Source organism: Trachurus trachurus (genome assembly GCF_905171665.1).
Source record: "Trachurus trachurus genome assembly, chromosome: 5".
Lineage (NCBI taxonomy): Eukaryota > Metazoa > Chordata > Actinopteri > Carangiformes > Carangidae > Trachurus > Trachurus trachurus.
In genome coordinates, this window is record NC_139896.1 from 26,372,017 (window position 1) to 26,393,507 (window position 21,491).

Genomic DNA, 21,491 nt, shown 5'->3' on the forward strand with positions numbered 1-21,491 from the left:
CGTAGCTGTTTGTAGCCTCATCATGATCACTGCGAATCGTAACAGTTTGTTTTGCCTCAAATCACTAAACAAGCCTAAGATGGAGGCATTGATTCAGGCAGGATTACCTGTTAGCCTGTCACTCAAATGAAGCAGCCGAAGCATGAAGTGAACTTCAATTCTATTACATAGTTTAGATTTAGATTAGCCTACATGAGTCACATACTATACGTTTGTTCTTATTCATTTGTACTTTGTTCTGCTGGCTTATCCCAGCGTCTTATTCTGAGAGAAATACAGTAGATACACATCACTGAAGCTGTCAACATTGATGGATTCTGTGCAGTAAGAATTTGATTTGTATTGAAATCATATTGAGCCGTGGAGGCAATTTTTCCACTGTTTTTTTTTTTTACCTTTAAAATGAAAACGTTCTTTAGAAAAGAGGGATTTTAAAGTAACTAAACAGATACACACAATTAAATAAACAAACAGCCAGTAAGACACACATGCACATATGTGTTCAAAGCCTGCCACCCACACACAACACAGAGTGTCTGGCGTGTGAAGAAAACGGACAGATGGATCTGGATTTGTCAGTGTGTTGAGTGTTTGTCAAGTCTCAAAGATACACAAACGTTGTTACGTCTGATTTGCATGGACAATGGCCGCTTGTATTTGGTAAGATGAGATCGCAACTAAGGCAAAATATAATTATAGAGCAAAACAATATAATTATACAGGAACACACAACATACACCAAGCAAACCCTGCTCAAGAGGCCAGCACCTGCCTCCAGTAATTTGTCTCAGTTCAAGCAAAACAAACGAGAGAAAAAGAAAGACACACTTCACATGGGATTACAATAAATGTAATCAAGAGTTACCCCTGATTAAAAATAATCTAAGTCACTTCCCATCCTTCAACTTGAAACGTGAAACCCTGAGTTGCGTTTGTCACTTTCCTACACTACAGTGTGTCTGTCTTGTTGCTTCGTTGTCAGAACTTATCATTTTCAGACAAATGAGTCACCATGAATCAACATTTACTCATGCGGCACCAACATAATACAAGCGGAAATAAAAAAGATAGTCTGCAATCTAAGAGCAAGCGAGTGAGTGTATGAGTGAGTTCAAAGACAGCACATGAACTGTATTTCATAAGTTCATTAATTACGTCAAAGCAGAGTAGCTGAAATAATACTTGAATACTTGAATGAGGTCTGCATATAATGTCTGTAACATCATGTTTCATGTAGTGATGTGGTTACTGTGTAGTGCATATTCAAAAAATAACACTTATTTTATAATATAACCTCCAAATCTTAGAGGGGCTATAGGTTTTCCCAAAACAAGTTAAAGGTACCATGCAGGCAGCTAATTTTTGGCAAAATTATAAAAATCTGAGTAGACCAGATATACTCAGATTTTTATAATTTTGCCAAAAATGAGCTGCCTGCAGTATTAGACAATAATCGATGACATAAGTCATTTGACATATCAATGACGAAATTTGGACACGTTTGTCGCGGACTCGCAGTGCCACAGAGCCACCGGGTCCGAGGCTCTGGTTTGGTTTTCAGCAGCGGTGTGGAAGACAGAGAGCCTCCACTCTCCCTGTAACAAGTTACAAGTCATTTATCTAACATCACAATTAGTCCCAAGTCGTTTAACGATGGTAAAAATGAAACATAAGGTAAATATCCTGCATAGTTCTTCTGCTCTGTGCTACTCCAATGAGAGCGGCGTCCATACAGTAGCAACGGTCTGTTTTACTTAGCAACGGTCTATTTAACAGTTTTGGTGGTTCCTGATTGGACGGTGCTTATCAGTTGCGCAATTCGGAAAAAAAATCATAAGTCCAGCCACCTGGGATGGTAACTTTAGGTTTTTAAGCATCTGCTGTTTGCATTAAAATCCTAACCTGAAGCACACAAGTCAGGAAAGAAACCGTACAACCTAAAACTCTGGTTTTCAACCTGCAGGTCGGGACCCCCAACAAGGAGTCACAAGATAAATTGGAGGAGCTGGAATATAATTATTTCTCTTTTCAGCCTTTTTTTCTAGCCTTTCCCTGGGGGATTATTTTAATTAGTGCTCAGGAGGATGTGTGCAGGTGAAATGATGAGGAGGAAATAAAATATAAAATGAGAGACGCGAACCTTGGAGTGAAACAATATATGTTTACCAGCTGTGTTTCTATTTTTGTAATCTACACAGTGTCAAGTCAAATGTCAAAGGTGGATAGATTCTAAGGTATTGATTTTTTTTCTGCACTTGAGCCATAACTTTCCAGTATTGATGATCTTTTCATTTTTACTCTGCATTGTGACGCATGTTGTAAAGTTAGTTTCAATATTAGCTCTGTAAATTCTTTATCATTTTTCTGACACTTACAGACGATGATGGTTGACGTATCACTGGGATAATGGTTCACAAATACATGTGATGTATTAGTGGCACTGGCTCTATAAATAGCCACAGCCGTACGTGACGACAGCTACTTCACTAAAACTCGAATTGCTCATTGCCGCTCTTCTCCCTGACAGGTCTAATAAGTGGTGGAGCGGGCACACGTAATGTATTGATATGCAAACAGATGTTTAAGGCAGTCTCTGCATCCATTTATGTCAAACTGTGGGAATGGTAATGACTGAGATTTATAAAAACAGAAGCATTACGTACACGCAGCTTTATAAATCTGACAAAAATAATGTGTGTACAGATTTCTGTCTGTGCATACACACTCAGACGTGGAGTTTTATGGATCTCACACAACAAATTATTCAAATCAATGTAAAGAAGAAGACTCTTTTTGAACTAGTTAGTAGCTGGAAATATATTGATAAATTGGTCATAGCGCAATTACAGGGATCACAAGAAGACACTGCTTCACATGATTCAATCATGGACATGAATCAAGAGCCAGCGCCAATACATGGTATCAAATCTGTTGCCTCGGTACAGCTGACAAGACTTGCAGAAAATGGCTCAGCTGAACAGCTATCATCATTATGTTAAAAGCTGATATTTTGGCTGGGTGGGGGTCTGATTTAGGATTTGGTCATATCAGGGGAAAAAACACTTTTCACAAAATGCCCCTTTATGTGGAGAGAGAGAGAGCCTTGCACCGTAGGTACTGGGATCTTTTGCATGAGCAGGATGAGATGACAGGGATGATGCTGGAGCTCCGCAGGTCAGAAGAACAATAGGTTCAAAACCAAGTGATTGAAACCAAAAAGTGAGGCACAGCTGTATCATAACTATATGTTTAATAAAAAAAAGGTAAAAAAAACGGAGAAAGAAAGTGTTGGCCTCGTAGCTCAACAATCAATCAGTCAGCATTTTGTTAATGGAGTAGTTGGAGGACAGAGAGGGCAGAGGAGGGTGGGTGTGGGGGGGGTGCCATGGCATAGGAAAATATAGAAAATGGAAAAATATTATCTCCCTGAACTGAGCAGGATTATTATCTCCAGCTCCCACAATGACTTGCACTACTCCAGTCAAAATGGCTCTCATTTTTAAATTACAAAGTAACAATGGCCTATACAAGCTTTCCTTTTGTGCCGCTGCGTCCCCCTTTTTTAATGCAATAATGATACAGTCCACTCCTTCTCTTCTAATAAATTTCCTCATTGGAAGTGTGCTTGTACTGAAACTTGTTGCTCTAACGTGTTTCTGCAGCAGCACAAAACCATAACCGTATATACCACATTGATTTTTACAACAGTTCACGCTTTATCCAAGTCATCTTGTTGTATGAAATTACAGCAAATCAACAGGAGGAAGAGGAGGAAAACAAAAGCTTCACGGCTCCACGGTGCCGCAGCCAGCGTGGAAAATCGTATCGTCACCGGCTCACTGAATGAGTGGGTCTGGCTGAAGCGAAATGCCTTGATGGGCCGATACTAGTTTATCTTGATTTAGCTGTCATTCCTCCAAATGAGCAGCTAAATCAATTGTGACAAGGGGCCGCCATTGTACTCTGTCACTGGAAGGTTTATAGGCTTATAAAACCATCAGAACAAGATGAGATGAGGCATGAAATTTCATGACACAAACCTGTTTTCCCTTACCCTCTCCTTGTTTTAAGAAATCACCACATGAGGGTTAAAATTAAAAGAAATGTACTGGAGGATTGACTACCATAAAAGAGAGCATATTATCAGGTCAGTCACTCCACTCTTTTAAATGTGTGGGCAAAGTACCGAAGTGATGAAACACAATAAACGGGGTAACTAATTTTCAGCCGTACAGTGATGAAACTCAGTGTAAAGAAAATCAGTGAGTGGTCCCATAAAATGAAACCACTCACACTGGATTTCAAGGACGGAAATTGAAAATCTCCTCCTAGTCCATACAGAGAAAACATTGACAGAAATAGAACACAACTCAAGCAAAAAAAATACACTGCTACAGATGAAATTTAATGTCTAAATTAACACAAAAAAAACATATTCATTAGGTTTTACTAAGTTTTCTGTCACCAAAGAAAGAAGAAGAAATGTCTGATCGTCAACAGTTTTCCAGGAGTGGAGGATCAACAGTAGGGGGTTTAACCATTAACTTACTAAAAGAGGTCGCAACAAAGCAGGTGGCAAGCACCGCAGGCAGCAAGGGACATTCTGGAGCTTGGACCACAAAACAGCTGCAGAATGGATCAGCTCGCTCATTCAAGGAGTCATGAAAGAGGCTGTCAACTGTTAATGAAATCTGCCATCATCCTCACAGTTAACCATGTTTCTGCTATACGCATATGCTTTGAATGAGATAGACACTGATAGCTTTTACTTTACAAGCTGTCATATGATGGCAGTTGTACAAAAAAATGCTTTCATTTTGCACACACTCAGAAGTGAATCACAGGAGCAGTAAAAGCAAACATTTTTAGGGTGTTTAAAATGTATCATTTTTATATGTAGAATGTGCTACTACTACCAACATCCACTAAGTAAAGATATAATATAATATAATATAATATAATAATAAGATAAGAATAATAGACAGTATAGGCATAATTTTTAATCTGCCTTGAAATATATTATTTAAAAGATGCATGTTCATTATTTACGATCTTAAACCAGCAATATAACCGCGTAGAAAAATCCCACAGGATTTCATGTGAAAAAAAAAACTGAGAATGTGAGATGGCAGCAATTCAAATCAGGAATTCATCTCCATGGGGTTTTATCCAGGATTATATATAGTTTTTTATTCCTTACTTTTTTGTTGACACTGAGTGTTCTTACTATTCAGCAATGCAATGCAAGAGGGGTTTTAGTAACAGCACAAGTCTGGCTCAAAGGAGAAAAATAATAATTAAATGGGTATTAATGATTTGTTTTTTTATTTGATTTTTGGGGCTTCAGAGACCTTTATAAAATCCCAGATAGACGGTTGCTAAGATTGCCACACAATGTGCAGGCGCATAAACAATAACTCAGTGGGTCAGCTTCTGCGTCTCCAATGTGAAACTTAGGAACAAGAGCATGAACTTAAGTGTAAGGGAAAATGTCACAATGAGTCGGATGCTGAGGGCCTGTGTGCTCTTGCATGAAAATCAGTTTCCTCTACTTTTCCTCCTCTAAATGGATGTTTTTTACTCTTGGGTGGTCCCTGTACTACTAATACTGGCCAGTTCAGTGAATGTGAGATGGTTTGTCCAGCCAGCAATAAGCTGTAATGTCAGAACAAGGAGCCAGCGAAGGGCTTTCTAGTGAGCATTAAAGGGCAGGACGCTTTGAGCTTCTTATCCCTGGGTCGCTGGCTCTCTGCCGTGCGACACAGAATGAAACAAATGAAATTTACTTTTTCCCCCCCAAAAGGGAGAAAAAACTTTTTGCTCCAGCTGAGGAGAAGAGGAAATCCCTGTCAGGACCCACTGCGGAGATAAACACACGTAATCAAGAGGGACGGAGCTGGTAGTAGAAACTGTGTTGTAGGTGATGATGTGTGTCAACTTTATGAGTGCATCTGCTCGGCAAATGAATAATGTAATCATCTGACATAGCTCGTCTGTGATCATGAATTATCTTTTCCCCAACTGCTTGTCACAGCAGCTCCCATTTCACAGTGAACCACACTAAGATGTTCTTGAGCTGAAGCTCCTGGTCCCTGTGTTACTGTTACATAAGGTTGGAGTAAAATATTCATCAAGCTGCTCCGGACCACATCTGTATGCAGCAGAGTGCTGAGGAAACACTTTCTGTAAACCTGCTAACTACACCAGGGTGGCTTCTGCTGCTGGCTTTAAAGTGGCTTGCGTGCAAATGTGCTCGATTGCGTTTGTGTATGCTCGTGCCAAGTGTTTATATGTTATGTGTGGCTGTGCAAGCGTACAGTAATGCGCATGTCTACTTGCCTAAGAGTCTGCCTGACTTCATCGGTATGCCGGGTTGGTACTCGTGCGCATGCATTGCCTCCATTTAAAGCAAACATTTATGTCTCGCTGCAGTGCTATAGCAGACATGGCTGTCCCTCTTTCTCTCTCTGCATGCTAGATCATGCAGCAAATGTCTTGCTGGTGCAGCAGGGGCGTGTTATGAGACGGCCGTAAAGTTAAAACCTTCCGGGGGCCATCAGCGCAGCGGTTCCATCAGGACCAGGGGAACCAGCTGGCATCTGGCTGACCTGTGTGGATCTCTGGGAAGACATAACTCAAGACCCTCATGCCTAAATGACCACACACACCACTCTCCATTAAAGGTTTACCGTTTAATCCATATAACTGACCAGACTGCTTTACATCATGTCAGGAGCTTACTCTCTTTTTTGATTGTTGTAATGACTGTTATTCAATTAGAGTGGATGTTGATTGATTGGTGACCCACCTTGCAAAGTGTTTGATTTTCGATAGTACGACTCGGGTGGCAGAAGTGAGGATGAACTGACAAAATCTCACTTTGTTGACCTGCTCGACCTGCTGTCTGACAGGAGCTGCTGTCTTCACCTCCAGCTGTCTGAATGTATGAAAAAAAACTGAAGAAGAAGAAGAAGGAAAAGACGGAGAAGAGGGCAATGCTAATATACTGTACACACTGAGGATAAAGAGAAAGGAGATCAGAGGAATCCAAATTAAATATGCAAGGACACCACTTACGCGCATTAATGAAGAGAGAGTGAGCGCTGTGCTAATGACAGAAGGATTTGAGGCTTCCATGTGAGTGTGGGATCAAGAACGCGCTACTGGAGATGCTCATTACCGTGGCCCACACTGGCGCTTACCTGTGTGAGCGTGCATACAGTATACGCATATTTTATGTGAAGAAATATAGAGATCATACACAGGGCTTTGCATGCTCAACTACAGGTTTATCAAAACACAGGCATATGCAGCACACACCCAAGCATAGACACCCGAGAGCTGAAGAGAGGGTTCACATACATATATACCTAGAATATATAGCTATAACTGATGCACAAAACTTAAGCGTTTGTGCACTCTGTGACACTGGGTTCACTCAACAAGCAGCAAACATCCCCTGACTCTGCAGTCAGGAAGATTATCAAATCATACACAGTCTGCAGGCTGTTGTGCTGAAGTATTACCTACACTTCAGCACAGTTTTCCTGACAAATCTTTCTGTTAGTGAAATGTTTTCAACGATCAATATCAACGTTACCTAAAATTGTGACTAATGCTATGGTATTTGTGGCCTCCACCCATTTATGCTACAGTGCAGCACACCTACAGCACTCAACACTCTGAAGTCCTACAGTGGACCAGCCTACATGTGGAGTCTCACGTCTCACAGGCTTCACTAACACAATCCTTATTCTATGTGCGATGGGAAAACACCAGATTTCCTCTGTGAAATGGCTCAGTAATAAGATCCAACCATACTGTGGAGCACCTATGCTGAGTTGGATGTGGTGCTGATCACATTAGAAGAAGGAAGAAGGAGGCAGTGCTAGGGTCTGGTCTGGTCAATAAGTCCAACAAACTGAGCAACTACTTATACTGTTGTCACCTTATATAGCATCCATATATGCGATCTCTGTTGTTATGGTCACCATATTAAACACAGAACTGTATACAGGCAGCAGCGTACCAATCAGCAAGATGCTGACGGTCATGGCTTGATTAGGTCTAGGCACAAAAAAAACTTGGAAAGTTGTGATAAGGGTTGAACTAAGTACTTCGACAAATCTCAAATTTTTGCTGTCATCCTGTCATCCTGCTAGTTTCATATGGGAATCACACACTACCACTCCCTGTAAATTATTCCTGTAAATGAATAAATGCGCCCAACCTTCTTTCTAGGGGTGGAACAGTTCACAAAATCCACGGTTCGGTTCATATTACGGTTTTGTGGTCACAATTTTCGGTTTGGCTCTGTATAAGTTGTTGTTTTTAACACAGAGAAATACAATATGTCAACATAAGATACAGTATATCCAATAATTCACCATTTACTGAGTTCAGTCATGTAAACTGAAAGAATGTGCACACACCCACACTTTCTTAATTTTTTTTAAATAATACTATAATGATAACAATAAAATGAGGTGCTCTAATGCACTTGTTTTAATTGCCAAGTACTTTATACTGAAGTACTGAAAAAAGTCACTTTCAGCCTACTTGTTGCAGAGATTGCACCCATTGTTTGAACATCTTCCTCTTTGGTTTAAGATCCTTTTATACAGCCTGTTCAAGGTAGCAATATTGTGCAATTATTCTGCCTTGCCATTCTGTATGAAACAGAATGGGGGGCATTGTTGTTAACCCAGCGGCTGCGAAGGAGGTGGTCATTAACGGCATTATAGCGGGATCTCTGTTTAAAACAGACTTCAGAGTGTCCACAGAGAGGAGGGGCTGTTCACAAACAGGTCAGTTGTCAATGTGTGTGAGAGAGAGGGGGGGTGCAAGGAGGGACTGCGAGCCGCTCGCCATGTCCACAACATACTGTAAACGCCTCCACAACTGACCTCATGCTACACTAAATGAAAAAAAGGAAAAGGAAAAAAAAGGAAACTTTGCACATGCACCGAACAACACGCTCCCAACCGAACGGTTCAGAGCATTTTCAGAAACCATTCTTTCCCCACTTCTTTTTAACAGACTTTGTGGTTCTTCCTACCAAATTACAACACCTTTCCTTTGCTCATATCACATTTACTACAACCACCAGATGTCACCTAGCAACAAAGCTCAATGGGGTCATAATAACCTGCTGCCCAGACGACCTGCGGGCTCGTTGTTTTCAGGACGACAGTCTCAGCCTGGTTCAGTGAGAAAATAATAAAAAGGCAGATGCTTTGACAAGATAAGGTTCAAATCTACTCCTTGGCTGAGGATATGAATCATCGACACTTCGAGGTGCAGCCCTATGGAAATCCAGCGGGTAGTCAAGAAGGTTAAAACCCATTCGGATGACAGCAAACACCTGGTCTGCTGAGGAAACAATCATCTGGTGGGACGGCTCTGTGACCGAGCCACCGTCTGACCTAACTGAGACATGAGGGAATATTGTGTGAATTAGACATGAATTTTCATGCGAGATCAAGGTGAAGGAAGTCTTTGGAGTCAGGATTATAATCAGCTTTTTTTAACAGAGAGGATCTGAAACACATTTTGAAGTTGGTTTTTGAAGCCTGGGTGTTATCTGAGGGAGAATCCTTCATTCTAATTAAGACAGAATTTAAATAAGCCTTGCCAGTCCTACACAAAGTGATTTGAGTTACATCTGAGCTAAACTGTGTAATTGTCCATGAAATAATCTCAGATGTGCACGACAGTGCTTAATAAAAATTCCTCCTCAAGTCAAAGAAAGGTGTATTATTTTGCAATGAGCCGAGCCTTAAAAAATAGCGATCAAACCTCCAGTAATGTAGAAAGAGCTATTAGGCTTGCCGTGGCTAGCTGGATAGACCATAAAATATGCGTTTAATAATTCATGAAATGTCCAAATGTCCATGAATGAAAGATATTTTTTTTCCCATAGTGTAAGCAGATGTAAACAGCAAACTGATTGGAAGAAAGGCTGTGGGGTGAAAATGAAATCAAGTAGTGCCCTATTAATCACTTCTGTATTGTGACAGGCAATAGCTCTCACTGCTTAGCAACCAACCCCTCCTGGGCAACAGTCGGAGTGATGATGAGATTTACCCTGGGATCTCCTCTCTAAAGTTATGAAAGTGTCCATAGTGTGGCAGCAGACATCTTACATATACAGTAGCTCTCTTGCACTGTACAGCAGCTCATGTTGTGTATCAGCTAGTGTTATTAATTATTCACACAAATGTAGAAAAGGATCAATAGAGCAAAAATCACCGCAAATCATAGTTTTCGGTTTCACACAGTATTCACCCGCAGGCCCCACTGCTCTTATTTCTTCTGTACATTTCATACACACTTAGAGGCGGATGTGTCTTACCTTGAACAGGCGTAGTATGTTGGCCACCATGATGGAGACGGAGCTGGAGGAGGCTCCGATGACGCCCACCACCCTCTCTGGCTTGGTGATGATGGGCGCTCCCCCGCCCAGACACTTGACGTCCGATCCGTCCTTCTCGATCAGAGCCTGAACGAAGGTGAGCGACTGCTCCAGGGCGTGAGTGTCCCTGGAACAGGTGTCCAGGATCCGCGCCCCCAGCGTGATGTTAGGCAGCAGATTATTGTCATTATTGATGCGGTCAAGGGCAAAGAGCATGGCCTCCAGTCTGTGTATGCCCTTCTCCTTCTTCAGCTCCCCGCACGGCTTGCCATCGTGGCCCCTGGCGTGTACCGGGAAGAGCCCACCTAAGGAGATATCCCCGTCTATGCGGATGGAGTTCAGATGTGTGTGTCCTGGCCCTTTGGGCTTGGCAGCCTGAGCGGCCTTGAGGGAGCTGTAGAGGAGCAGCAGCAGCAGCGGCAGGAACAGGCTGTTTCGTTGACAGCCGGTCCGATCCAGTCTACACGCCGGGGGTTGAAACATGACCACAGCCTGAGCACACATCCACACTGTGCGACCAAACCCGGCAATTGGAAAACAACAGAAGCCAGGTATTATTTTATGACGGCCAGAGGGTTAATTGCAAAACCTCTTGAAGCAGTTGGCACAGAAAAAGGCTTTCGCTCATGCCTCTCCTCTCTCCCAGGCATTCAATTAATGTAGAATATGAGCCTGGCTCTTTCACAGGGTGTAATTCTGTTCTCTCACTCCCATCATCTGACCACAGTGGTGGGCAGCTGCTTTCCGTGGCTGCTGTTATTCTCAGACTTGCCTATGGAGATCTTTCACTCGGGGCATTAGGAAGAACAAAGGTGAACGATAAGCTTTTTCTCTCCGTCTCCCCCTCCTCTCTCTCTCTCTTTCTCTGTCTTTCCTCTCCACCTCAATCAGAAGTTTTTAATCTCCCCTGTTCCCCTGGGCAGGGATTTGGTATATGTCAGAGCCCTCAGGCCTGCTTAGGTCCACAGGCTTCACAGCGAATTCCTACAAGATGAAAAAGAGAAGAGTAGTGAGACAGTGGACAGAGAAAACAGAGAAAAGGCAAATGGATTTGTATTGGTATGAGCATTTCAATAGCTCCTTCTTCTTTCTGCTTAACCTTTTTATTTCAGTCTTATGTGGAACGTAGAGACAGCTCTGCCTCCAAACTCATCTCTCTCCCTCTCTCCCTCTTCTTCCTACGTCTACCCCTTTGAATTCAAAAGGTTGCCATGGACTCTCAAGGCTGACAAGGCCGAGAGTCACATCCCACGAGCTTCATTCTCACCTACCGACTTCTTTAGCGCACCCACTCGGCCTCTATCACAACATTTTGACTTTTTTGACTGTAACACGTCCTAGTTTTGCTATTGATTTTACATCAAAGGGATAAATTGAAAAGAGCACTAACTGTTTTATGGTTCCAGCAACAAGACCGGAGGTCACAGTAGGTTGCCTCTCAGAGTTGCTTTGAAAGTTATTATTTTCTTGGAAATGTATCACCGTCGCTGGCTGCTACATTACATGTTTCTTGCAGGCCTGTCAAATCATAAGAGACATTAAGGGGGAGCTCAAAAGGATTGAATGAGCCATAGGATAAAAGGTAATACCTCTTGGGGCAAAAATGGACCACTCCAACATTACCTAGGTATTTCTTCTTCCTACAGGCAAAATCAATTACATATTATAATGGAATTCATATGTGGGTCACAGTGTCTCTTAGGCAAGTCTAAGTCTGTGCCTTCCAGGGTAGAAAGTACAACAAACCAACCAGGGTAGGGCCTGAATAATGAGAGCGAAATGGTAATTATGCTATTACAGATGGAGAGCAGCTTTTATATCCAAAGTAGGCAAGAAGCGAAATAACCACCTTAAGAAATCACTGCATTAAGGAAGAGGAATCCCGATTGGAAGAACCTATTAACACAGCTGAAGATACTGGACATTTTTAAAAACATTTTCATTTTTCAAACATGACCGAAATATTGTCTGGATCACCACCTCCAGCAAAGGAAATATTTTACACACGCCGAGCACGTTTAGAAGCAGAGCTCCAATGCAACGATAACCTTAAGTCTAGAGCCGTATTTTCAGCTCTGTGATACAACTTGTGCCGAGATTAATCTCTTTGGATGTGGCTGAGTTTATTGTTTCAAGGCTGTGAGGGTTATTAGATGCAGATCTCTGCACAGATTTAAGTGTTGTAAACAGGCTCACCAGGTACATAATGCAGATTCTGAGATTCTTAGCTCCATACTGTGGCACACATCTGCACACACTGACATCATTATCTCCTCCGTTGTCTTTTTTCCCCCCTTCCTCTGGCACACATACACATACACACGTACACACACACACGCCTGTGAGACAGACACACAGAATATGCCACTGCAGACCATCTTGTATGTACATATCTACACCCTGTTCATTCCTGGGGCAGTAATAGGCTCTGAAGGAACAATCTAGCAGCACACAGTGGCAGAATAGGCCTGTAGACATTGGTTTTACAGAGGAGTGGGTTGAAGCCTTGGATCGGCAACGGCTGAGATTCATTGAGAGCATATTGGAAGTGACAAGGTCCTTTGAATACACCCAACTATCTCCTACTGAGTGAGAAGTAATTTTTCAGAGTTGATTCACTGCAGGTCCACTTTCACTGCTGCACAGCAGATGACAACAGGAGAGCCAGCCAACTCACCTTAGCTCCTGTAACCAAATAAAAACTCATGCAGCAGCATATCTAAAAAATCAGAGCCAACAGTGAGGCAGAGGCAGTGAGAGCTGCTGCTGCTGCTGCTGCCGCTGCTGCTGCTAACACATCGCGGTATAGATAGATAGGCTAAAAGAAAACACGACTGTAAACACTGACGAGTTCAAATATGAAACCGTCCTACAAGCCTGTGGATTTCAAGACAGATGTCACCAAACGTCATGTTCTTACAAAGAGGAGCCGGTGGGGAGACCGCTCGTATCTCCTCCAGCCTAAAAAAAAAAATAACGGCTGGCCAAGCTGAAGGAGTATCCTGTGTGCAACTGAAAGAGAAAGATCTTACACTTCATAAGATTACATCAAGCATTATCATGTTAATCAGCTTGTTTTGCCTCGTTCCAGATGAATATCTCACCGTGTTCCCTGTTTGGCCACGATGTAGATAATTCATTCTGTAATCTGGAAGATCTGAGTGCATTCAGGGTGGGCTGCCTGTTTCCTTTGAATAAATCATTTCACAAAACCACCATCACTCTGTTGAAACCTATGAATCCCACTTTAATCAACCGCCAGGGTCGGCGCAGAGTCAGACCACCTCACACGAGTTTTATTCAACACGACATATAGTGATGCAGTAATCGAATCGAAAAGTGCTGCATTTGCATATTCAGTGAAATCAGGTTACACGTCATCAGTGTTCGCTGTGTACGGTTTATTTCCAGAACTCTGCTGTGTATAACAGATTCAATGCACAAATCTTTCAGCCCCACACGACGTAAATCTACCTCCGTTTCGGTTTGTCTTTAAATCTCTACGACAAACAAGAAAGGAAACAAGTCACGGGGGCGCGGAATGAGAAGACAAAGTGTTTGTTTATTTACAAATCAGCCCCTAATGGCGTACTGTACCTCAATAAACATGTACAACAGAGACAACAGGAATGCTTGCCAACTGCAGAATGTCAAAGACAGCTGCAGGAATTACAGGAGATTCATATCGGGGGAGCAGCCTTTCCTCAGGTGCAGGAGCGAGCATATTTCAGAACAGACTATGCGTTGATTTCAAAAGGCCATACAATAACCTTGAGGCAAATAAGTGTATTATCACATGAGCTCAAAAGCTATAGCAGCAGCTGAATTCACAGAAACACCTTCACTATGATTACAGCTGAACCCGTCTGTTCACAAGAACGCATTTTAAACCATCTGAAGACTCCCTGCGTTCACTTTTCTCACATTTAAGACGTCTGTTTGGAAGCATTATTATAAGAGTCAACTTAATGAGAGTTCTTGACTGAAACAAATGGAAACTGTGATTTTCGTGCACGAGGAGACGCAAGTGTGGGTGTTGTTTTACATTGTACCCGGTTCTCGTCTCGCCTACACATCTGTCACCAAGATTTGTTTTCAAGTGTACAGACAATTTTTTGATATTCAGGAAGTGTTGCAGGAGTGTGTTGATATTTGAAGGAGGTCTACAGACAGTTTGTGTTGTAACAGAACATAAATAGCAAAGTCATTGGGGGGGGGGGGGGGGGGTCTGATCCAGAAGGAGTTACAATGCTACAAACAGGAGCTGTTTTAACTCAGAACCACGCTTCCCTCCTAAACCAGCCTGACTTTACAAATGTGTCTCGCATGAAAAAAAGATGACGCGTTCTCTTTGAGGATGAAGAGAAACTGCTGCAAACAAGCCGCTCCACCTTTAAATTCTGCCTCATATTTTTGTATCGCTTCAAATTAGAAATGTTCATGGCTCAAGCCCAAACACTTCACAAAACAAGCATTATAAATACAAACAATGATACTTCTATGTATATTTTTTCAAACGATTTTTCCCACTCTCTTCATCTTCCGAGACCCGAGCAGCTGCTGGGTGGTGGAGCCAGGCCGGGAAACTTTTAGAGATGCTGCAGCTCTCCTCTCACAGATGGGCAGGAGGGGCTCTCTAATTGACACTCCAGCATGTTGGTGCACAGCAGATCAATAGGAAGGTAGAGGGAGGCCGCCCTGAGGAAAATGAATGGTGAGAGCAGGACGAGGCTGCAAACACAAGGACTGGAGAGCTTCTACCAACAGAGAGAAAGATGACTGAAATGAGCTTTAAAAGAGATGCATTAGTAAGAAGAGCCAACGTTACAATGTCTCCCTTTGTTCACATTAGGAAGAGGTCTGGTGGTAAAACCTTATTTTATGAACAGGAAACCATTCATTTCCTTTTCAGCAACCTCAAATACTCTGACCGTGAACAATCCTGACAGAAAACCTTCTGTTTCTTTTTACCCACATTTCTTTTCTATAGTTGCCATTGTCAATATGACATTGTACCGCATTGTACTGCATTCCCATAGCCAGGATCTACAGATACATCAGGTATAAATAGTGAATTATCCAGGGCTGTAAATGTTTATTTTCTTGATCGATTGATCCGCCGTTTACGTCCTCGATAATTACATTAATGGAATAAAATGTTAGAAAACAAGTCAGAGGTGACGTCCTCAGAGATGTTGTCGTGGGCAACCAACAGTTAAAAAGCCACAGATGTTCAGTTTACAAAGATATAAAACAAAGGAAAGCAGCATATGCTTAAAGCGGAGAAACAAAAAGACTGATGGCTGAAGTTAATAATTGATAATCAAAACAGCTGTTCATTCTCCACCGACTGACTAAGATGATCTATCTCTAATGCAAAGATCATTATCATCACATAATGTTGCGCATTCTACAAAACGCGACAGAAAATTTACCAGAATCAAAACTTGCAACTAAAGTATGTGCATAATTTTGACAGAGTGAATCTTCGGGCCCTCGCACGCCTTCGTCATCACAAATCACAACGGAGAAATGTCCTGATGAACAGAGACTTTCCCTTGCCAGCTGTCACACCGTGCATTTGAGACAAAGAGCAATCTTGATACCAGTCTGTGTTATACTTCACAATAGAAAGACGCCTCCACTCACTCAGATCCGTGCCGCCTGAATGTGGGATGCTTCTTTATCTTTCTCTCTCTCTCTCTCTCTCTCTAAGCTGCAGCACCTCAGCCAAGCCTTGCAGGCAGCCGAGTGGTGTTTCCCTCCATTTTTGAATTACTCACCATAACAAGTGACCACAGTTGTCAGAGTAAACAGTTGGCAAAGAGGGAAGTGCCTCTCAAAGGCAGAGCCGACTGGAGCGAACACTGTAATAATGAAAAACCAAATCGTAGAAAATAACAGCTAAAGCTTTGAAAACAATTATCGTATTAGCTGACTACGTAGTTTGTTCTAATTATGACACTCGTTTTGGTTCATTATGCTCGCTCCTTTATTCCACATGACCTTTAAGCACTTTCTTCACCTGGGCAGGATATGAATGGTGCTGAGGAGCCGGGTACAACCAATTTTCACGCTCATTCTTTCCCCAACTTTTACTTTATGTGCTCCTCTTCATGCTCCTGAGAGAAATCTACAAGAATAATCATTTCCCTTGTAACAATAATCAGCATATCAATATAAAATTTTTGGAAAACTGCTCAGAGCTCTCTGATTTCAAATCATTTAAAGACCACTTCAGTATTTAAAAGCTTTTTATTACTAGATTCTGCACTGAGGTTCATCCCTACAGTAGGCTACTATGTGAACAATTTCATCGATCCATCTGCTGAGTAGTTTTTCAGTTCAATGAACAACATACCAGAAAACCCCAGAAGAATGTAAATTTACACTGATGTAAAAACTACAAAATGTTTATATTGGCGAAGCTGGAACCTGAGTTTGGAGTTTTTGATTGATATGCTATTAAACTAATCAATTCATCGACTAGCACTTTCAGAGTGGAAGCAGGAAATGTGTAATTTAAGTGACGACATGTGAATTCCTCAAAAATGAAGTCATAACCAGGTCAATGACCGCGTTCATTCAGATTGATGGGACCATGTCCGGTGTGATGTACGGATTTGGCACGCCACCGCACCCAGGAGTGTGATGGGAGAAGCATCTTTACACGGCGTAAATTGATTGAAATGATCCCAATCTCTTTGCCTCGACATCCGATGTGTTTGTCACAGGAGATATAAGGAGAGATGGGAACACGGATCCTGAATATTTTAACTCTGGGGTGCATTAATTACAGACATAGCAAAATGCAGTTGACAGGTGTGATTTATTTAGAAGCCTGAGATATGTGGTAAATCTTGCTAAGACATGATATTATGCACCATCTGACTGTGGCCGTTTGATTTCCCTTGCCTGAGAACCCTGAGGAAACACGGGTGTAATTTATCTCTTGAAATATCAACTGTGTGACAACCACACCAGATAGCTGCCCCATTACTGTGCCAGCTACAGAAATTTTAGGACATGCAAACAAGGCTTATTAACACGAGGCCAGATCTGTGCTTTTCCGGCACCGCTGATGCGCATGCCACGCGTTGTTTTGAAGATACCGTAAGTCGTTTGGAAGACAGGGTTGAAAACAGAGGGGAAGGAGAAATGGGCCATCCCTAAATTTTTTGTTTACTTGCACTGGATGCTTTTCTGTGCGGGCTAATGGAGGGCTAAGATCAGTGAGCTGCATCTAGCAGGAGATAAATGGACTGAAATGTGAGAACAAGCCCTGATTCTTCTGGTCTGGAAGAGCAGAGGGAGAAATCCCATGCTGTTTAAAAAGGAGGAAGATGCTGCGAGGGGAAACCATCGGGGAGTCAGAGCAGCATATTAAAAACTGTTGACTTCCCGTTCGCTGCCTGACTGATTCAATGACTATCATCTTGCTATAACAATGAAACACACACCCACACATTCCTCAGTTCCCACCCTTCGTCTTTACAGAGTCTTATCCTTGATTCAGTCAGCCTCCTATATTCTTGTTTAGACTCCCCTTTTGGGAAAAAAAAGAGCACAGGCTCTATTTTGTATTCACTGCTGCTACCGGGTTTCCTCCCTATAAAGCTTTCAATTCCTACCTATCATCACATGCACACCTCGGGGCCTGGATTGAATACTATTCAGTGGGCAGGCTTGAATCTTGAATCTACAGGTTAAAATATATCCACATGTCCCGGTCTCTTAAAGCCTCTGGCACTGACGGCTGCTCTCTCACTCGCTCGCCCCGTGAGCCTGGTTAATGGTCCAGAGAAAAGATGGCATGAGGTGAACCATCTCCAAGCCTCCTGTTGACTCTAAGCGGCATTTGGTAATGATGCCTGGCTGGCGTACTTCATCTTGTGGGTCAAATATGCCTTTATTTTCCCCTTCTTTTTTTTTTTTTTCCTTTAATACAAACTAAAACATCTTAATATGTCCAGGGCTGTGAGGTGAAGGCAGGCTACATCACAAGCCATCAATGTGTAGCGTGTCCTAGAAAGTATCTGTGTGTAAAGGGGGTGGGGGGATGGGGGGGTTTAGTCGATATAGAAGGCTGTTACTTCTCAGACAGATTGATTGATTTACTGTATCTGTTGAGCTAGACCCGCCTGCCTGTCAGGATTAAGGAATTCATGTCTTATCAGACCTGCGCCCCCTGAGAGACCCATTTCCAACAGAATCACTTGAAGCTGCAACATATGGAAAACTGGGGCATATCAGCGGGAACAAGTGCTTTGAAAGTCTGTGTTTGTGAGATTTTTCATGATAAAAGGAACAACACATTGTACATTCGCACAAACATCAAGCCAAGAGTGAAGGCAGTGCGAGCTGTAGTCTCAACGTGGCCTCAAATCTGCTTATTGAATCTGAATCCTATCAAGTCTCTTATCTAAACACTTCGCATAAACTCTCAGGGAAAGAGAAAGTCGCAATTCTGCTAAGACCAGAGCCATCGCCTGCATCACCTTTACAAAATTGCCCATCCACTTCTAATTTCCTGCAGCTAACACAAAAATGCATAAGCCCCCCAACTCTGAGGAGTAAATCCATGGAACAACTTGTTCATTATCTTCACAGTCAGGAACTTTTTTATTCCAGTGTATCTTAGAGAAGATTGTGGCAGAATTCAAGTGTTCGCATGCACCTAATACTTTGGGCGACAACAGGGGATGAGGGGAAGAAAAAAAACACAGTCCCACTGACTCCCACATAGTATATTCCCACACACCTCTATCAACAAGACAGAGATTCACCAACTGGTGCGTAGTTAAAAAAAAAAAAAAAAAAAAAAACTAAAATAATGTGAAAATATAGCTTTGGTCCAACTTTCAAAGCCACTGCCCATTAATTTTAGCACCAGTACCTGCTGGTGCTATCCCACATGGGTCCACTAAAACCAGACGAGTGCACCAACGCTCCCTTTTATTTAAAACTGGCTGAGAAAAACACTGCACTCCGAGCCCTGAAGTGCCGTTACTGAGGCCTGGGCAACACATAAGCAACCTACTGTACTGTATACTGAATTAGGACACACGTTAACAGTCAAACTATGAGGTCAAATTGATAAATTACTTTTTGACTACTTTTGATTATTAGAGTCCTTTTTAAGGTTAAAAAAATAGTTTCAGCTCCTAAAATGAGTATTTGAGATTTTTGTTGATTTCTCTCTAACATTTAACCATAGATATATATAACATGTATATAATGATGCCTTGAGCATGCTGCTTAACGGGCCTGGAGGGAGCAGTGCTAGCCAAATGTTTGTGAATGTTGGTGTGTCTAGATGGCTGTACTCAGGAATCTCATGTTCAGCTGTGTGTGTAGAATATCTCAGTCATCAAACAGCATCATTTCTGCGCTGGCACATCCTGCCCTGAGTACGGTTAGGTTCACCTCAAGGCTTTGGAGGCATTGGCATTTTAGCTTAAGTTGACTGCTCATATCACCCAGTGTTAACAATCATTCATTTGAGCCTGAAACAAACCTGCCTCATTTAAAACATATCAATGCGTTTAATAAATAAATACCTGACACACTACTTGTTGATACATCCATCTCTGCTAGTTACATACACTACCACAGCATGCATCCAGTACTCACTATAAGTCATTTTTAATAGGGTGAACATCTCTAAAATGTAACCACCAGATGATGTTTATCAAATACACAGTCAAGAATCACACAGCAAACAGATGTATGTGACCATTAACTCATCATGATGATGCTTAGGTCTGTGTGTACACAGCATCTACTGACAACTGCAGCACACCTGCCTGTGATGTAACACACAGAGAAAACAGGGAGCCCCACAATTAAGCACAGCAACCCACTCTCACTCTGCTGTCAGCACCTAAAACCAACAAGCAAACAAAAAGATGGGAGGTGTCTCTCACAAACCATCAATTAAAGATCAAAACCACTGTTTACATTCACTCATTTGGGAGATGCTTTCATTTCAGAGCTATATATATACAACATTAAATCCCCAGTGCAGTCGGTAAGAGTCGTTGGATAAGGTTAGGGTGTCCGAGGTGTTATGAGAGTATACCGTAGGTGCTCTCAAAGGAGATGAGTCTTTAAGAGATTCTTGAGGATACAGAGGGACCCTGCTCTGAAGCCAGACAGAGCAGTGTGTGGACTGTTGAATGCCTCATGTGCACTGTGCAGGGAGGTCAATGCCAAAACCACAGTCCATCAAGAAAGACGCTGCATGGCATCCAAGAAGTGGCAGAGGCTTGTGCAACTGAGTTCAAGTACGGAGGTCATGCTGAAGGCAAGTAGAGACTTGCAGAGTCATGTTACACATGCATTGATTCTCAGGCAGATTCTGCAGCAATAGCAATTTTCTCTTATTTCTAAGTTGAGGAAACGGAAGACTCGCAGAATCTTAACCTCCATGTGAATTATGTCTGTGTTTTAGATTTGACTGGTGACTCTGAGCATGATTCATGACATGTTTCACACACAAACAGCAGCTGTGCTAAGTGTTTCAACATGTGTCTGTCTTACTTGCCTCCATGAGCTGCGGTTGCTGCTGCACTCCCTCCAGTGATTGAACATGGTTTAACTTCACTTTGTCAACCTTCTCTAATCATCCTGGCCATGTGCAGTTTCTTTAGTAGTGTCGGATTAGTTTGATAGCGCCGATGTGTTTACTCAAGAGACGACGGTAACTTCACGTCCCTCCTTCTCTGAACAGAAGTTGCTCTGGTTCCTGCAGGGGGCGCTGTGTCAGCAAGCTGAGCGTGTTTAACCAGAAGAAACGGAAATGCAAAGACATTTTTTTTATAGAATTTTTTTTTACATTGACATTTAAATGATGTGTGGATAGTTTTATTTAATTGTAAAAACTTAAGAAATAGTGATTTTAATAACATTTCTTGGACTTTACCTCCTGGAGAAATTCTGATTGTGTGCCCTTGATAATAAACACAGTTAATTGGTTATTTAGTCAGCTCTGGGCTAACACAACTTCCAATAAAACTATCTTTTTGGGGGGTCAGTGTGCTTTAAGGATTTTTATATTCATAAACCTTATTATGCA

General features: G+C 42.1%; 2 protein-coding genes across 2 annotated transcripts in view; both read right to left on the reverse strand.

Moving 5' to 3' along the window:
- Positions 1 to 21,491, reverse strand: part of LOC310986491 (metabotropic glutamate receptor 4-like) — a 173,858-nt gene that overhangs the window by 132,416 nt on the left and 19,951 nt on the right. The window contains exon 2 of the mRNA XM_083972420.1: positions 10,355 to 11,398. Within this exon, the coding sequence (XP_083828546.1) occupies positions 10,355 to 10,918 (564 nt within the window). The 5' untranslated portion in view covers positions 10,919 to 11,398. The remainder of the gene's footprint in view (positions 1 to 10,354; positions 11,399 to 21,491) is intronic.
- The window catches only part of phc2b (polyhomeotic homolog 2b), a 233,622-nt gene continuing 226,828 nt past the window's right edge, over positions 14,698 to 21,491 (reverse strand). Inside the window, exon 16 of the transcript XR_014595413.1 lies at positions 14,698 to 14,707. The gene's annotated coding sequence lies outside the window, so the exon portion shown is untranslated. The remainder of the gene's footprint in view (positions 14,708 to 21,491) is intronic.